This window comes from Gavialis gangeticus, unplaced genomic scaffold (genome assembly GCF_001723915.1).
Source record: "Gavialis gangeticus isolate Ggan-Ray unplaced genomic scaffold, GavGan_comp1, whole genome shotgun sequence".
Taxonomy (NCBI): Eukaryota; Metazoa; Chordata; order Crocodylia; family Gavialidae; genus Gavialis; species Gavialis gangeticus.
The window spans coordinates 8,892,234-8,896,355 of NW_017728964.1; the positions used below are offsets into that span (position 1 = coordinate 8,892,234).

General features: G+C 40.6%; 1 protein-coding gene across 1 annotated transcript in view; it reads left to right on the forward strand.

Moving 5' to 3' along the window:
• The window catches only part of WDR45B (WD repeat domain 45B), a 52,265-nt gene that overhangs the window by 19,397 nt on the left and 28,746 nt on the right, over positions 1–4,122 (forward strand). The window contains exon 5 of the mRNA XM_019502586.1: positions 1,689–1,763. Within this exon, the coding sequence (XP_019358131.1) occupies positions 1,689–1,763 (75 nt within the window). The remainder of the gene's footprint in view (positions 1–1,688; positions 1,764–4,122) is intronic.

Genomic DNA, 4,122 nt, shown 5'->3' on the forward strand with positions numbered 1-4,122 from the left:
CCCCCCCCCCCCCCCCCCCCCCTTATTAGAGTAACTACTACTGGAGGCAAAGGGTGTAGCCATATACATTTGGAGCTGTTTCAGAAAGGTAGGGGGTCTCTTGCCTTGATCTATGTACATCCCTACAGTTACGTACATACAAGTAGGGAGCAATACAAACGGAGCAAAACTGGCTTCAACTTTTAAATGATGCTTCATCTACAGAAATGTGGGGCAGAAAACTTTCCAGTACTTAATTTTTTCCATTGGAATATTTTTCCATTTCTAAAAATTAATTGTTTCATAAAATTCATTGGTAACAATGAGTAGATGCCAATACAATATTAGGCAAGCTTGGAAGTTTCAAAGTTGTAACTAATGTTTTTCAGGCTATCCCTAGGAAGTGTGTGAGAGAGAGTACATACATGTTATATTGATTTGCAAACAGGAGGGTAAATACACTTGCATAATAATTCAAACCAAAAATCAAGTTTATGAATTCACCTAATTGGCTGTGCAAGTCAAATCAAAACCAAAGAACGCACCGCCAAGCTTGTTTCTATTTCTCAATCTTTTGCTTTTGGGGAATCAGTTGGAAGTGCAATTGGTGAAGAAGATGCAGTGTGATAAGTTGCTCTTGCCCAACTCATTGGTAAAACCAACCTCTAGTGAAAGAGAACGTGGTTCAAGTAGTTCTGAATCTGATTTGCCTCAGTCTGATTCTGAAATGGAACTGGTAAGTAGTGCAAGTGATTCTGCAGATAGTGACAGTGGGTCTGGAGGTGCCACAGTGACCTTGGTGGAAGAGAATTAAATTCTGTTGAAGTAGATGAGTGGACACCCGCAGCATAATGTGCACAGTTTGTTGGGTGTGCTAGAATTTAGTGTGAACAGTTTTCAATGACTTCATGTTTGTTTAAAGTTAAGAAAAAAAAAAATGTAAGGGAAGTACATACTGTTGTGTATTGTCTTTACATTTTTACAAGTATTCCAATAAAAATAATTTCTTTCCACATAAAGCTTTGAATGTGTTTGAATATAACATTTTCAAACGCATTAAGTGTGCTCTATTTAATTTTTTTTTCCTAATCAAATATTTCAGTTCAAATACTTGTGGCTATGGGACATAATATTAACATGGGGGTACTTTTTTAGGCTTGTTTACTAAATATAAGTAAAAAAAAAAAAAAACCAAATACATTAAATCAGATCACGCTCTGTTTAGGGCATTGGAAAGTTTTCCTGAAAACCCGCATCTGTGTTCATCTAGTGTTAGTTATGGCCATTTTGCTACATTTGTGTTGCCCAGGAGGTGTGTAGACAGCCTGGAATGTAATGGCTGCTGTGCATTCCTGATCACCTCCCCTTTTAAAACATCCCCCCGCCTTTGACATGGCTGCAAGTATGTGCGTATCCATATTCTAAGAGTTGGTGAAGATGTACCAAAATTGCAACCCCATTCTGTAATAATGGCTCAGGATACAGTTTGAATGAGTAAATATTTCCCACTTCCTTCTTCACCGCTTGTTTTTAAGCAAACCTGAAAAGTCTTCTTTCCAGGTACCTTCTCTGTTTTCAGTCAACAGGTATGAGCTCAACATTGGTCTAGATTGGAAACTTCTATAACTTTGGAGTTATTGGAACCCTAGTTTATACGAATAACTTAATTAATTAATTAATCAATTAATAACTTTTATTTTATGCTGTAGGATGCTTTGCATGTGGAATGGAAAATGGATTCAGAGTTTATAATGCAGATCCACTCAAAGAAAAGGAGAAACAAGGTGAGATGCTTTGTTATGACCTGAGCTGGTGCTGTCAAAAGCTCAGCCTACGTTTCTCTGAATGATTGCCCGTTTCCTGCTGGAAGACCATATTCATTGACTTCCCTCCTAACCACAGGCTCACATTTGACTTTCAAAGGCATCTTTGCCATTTTTTTTAGACCCACCTTTTAATGTGTGAAGCCACTGGCTATGCAGCAGTTAAACGCTGTAAAAAAAGTGCTGCTCAGAATGCATGGATAGTTGTGACTTGTGTTCATGTGTTACTGTGCGGGTTCATTTGTCAGTATGCTGCTTTATAGAAAGTGATGCTTAAAATATGGAGAAAGAAAATAGCACCACTTAATTCTAAAGGTGACTGTAGGAAAGGTCAGAAGTGCAACAGAACTCCTAGGTTTCTAAGCGTGCCTTTTGTGGCAGATAGAACATTACAGCAGTCAAGAAATGAGAATACAGGAAGAAATGTATCACTTAACCATGGCTTTTGGCATTATTGTTGGGTTCATAGTTTTGAATGTAAGGGATCAAATGTGATGCGTCTCTATGGGGTGGTAGATGAGGGGGATTTCTCATAACAGGAAGCCTTCCTATTAAGAGGCTTGCCTAGAATTCTTATTCTTTTTCTTCCCCCCTCCCCCCCCACCTTAAGTCAGAGGAAACATAGCCCGCTGGGACTCTAAATTCTTTTGCCTAGTAGTAGTCACTCAAAGGACTAGAATCCAGATGTGAAATCCTGGCCCTTGAAATGAAGCAGAATTCCTTGTTTGAAATGAGTTCAAATTTTTTCTCTGCCCCCCCCCTCCTTCCCACCCAAAAGCTTCCTCACTGTGTTGTAGGGTTGGGGGTGGGGCAGAGTGGTTGGGTTGGGCTTTGGATCCTTCATGCTCAGAAAGGCTTGATCTGCTGTCCTCGTTTTCTAGATCCAGCATATGCTTTATTCTAGTATCTCAGCTCTGTGGTGATGGAGGCTGAAAGTGTGTGGTTTTTTTGGTTTGTTCTTTTTTTTTTTGCTTTTTGTCCCCTGCCCCCACTTTTTTTAGTTTGTGGCCTGACTCCCTTTTTAAGTACTAGCTAAGCTTGAGACTTTGAAACCCCCCACCCCCGCAACAAAAAACAAGAGAGAACTTCATCTCAACTCAGCCTAGTATAACCATGGGCACCTTGAAATACTAATGTGGAAATAGCTGCAGTGGTAATGAATGAATATTCAGGGAATATTCTGTGGATGAGAAACTAATTGCACAGAAATGCGTATAATAAAGCATCTGCATGGAGGTAACGAAACTTCTAATGACAAACCTTCCTGCTGGGCTCTTGTAAGGAGACTTTTTTTTTTCCCCCCTCTTAATATTATTGGTCATAAATAAATAGCCTTGGGGGTATAGAAGCCCCCTACTTGGACTTCCTGCTGTCTTTTTCTGTATGTCTTGGCTTCTCTTAACCTATATGCAGTTGGCTAAAAATTTTAACATCGTTCCTCTTAATTGCTAGTGTTTGTCTGTCTCTAATCCTATCCCTGCTGAAAAATATTCCCCAGTTCCTTCTCCAATCACTCATCCCCATCATCAGTAGGCTTTTTCCTCTGCCCCTCCCCCCTTCCCATTCCCCAACTTCCTTTGGGATTCCAGCTGTCTGTCATGAAAGATGGTGAACTTTCTGTTCTGTTTCTTTTTTTTAATTACTTTTATCTCCCCCTGCCCCTTTTTTTTTGGAACGCAAATGAAATTTGTCTGAGGAAATTAGTACTGAGAGAACTGTCCACTGACTGATGCTGTCTTTGGACAGGTGCCCTAATAGAAAGTAACATAATGTGCAGATAAAAGGGCCTTCTGGGACCTGCTGTAGGGTATCCCAATAGCATAGTCCTTCTGGTTTGGATTTGGCTCTGGAGACTGAAGCATTCATTGCTTTCAAGTTCAATTTGTTTCATTGCCAGGGATTGAAGTGAGTGCCACACAGATGTTTTAAATGCACCTGCAAGTGGCAATTCAGGTCTTCAGAACAAGATCAGAATGCTGATGCTCCAGTACTGCACATGCTGCTAGTCCAGAATCAGACCCACGCCAAGGGTGTTAATCCCTTATGTCCTTGCTTGAGGAGTGTATACTTTAAAAGACTGTACTCTAAAAAAAAAATCTCTGGTCCAGAGATTACTTGACTTTAGGTGCCTGTAGCCCTATTTAGAGCTTTGTACACAATACGATGGGTCAGAGCTGAGGTTTACTATGCTGAAAACTGCACGTTCAGAAGCAGGGGGGCTAGATGTTTACAGAGGCTCCCCTACACTAGAACCTACTCATCAGTGACCAGAAAGCCCTTTGGCACAGAAGACTTGAGCCTCCCTCCCCCCCCCCCCCCC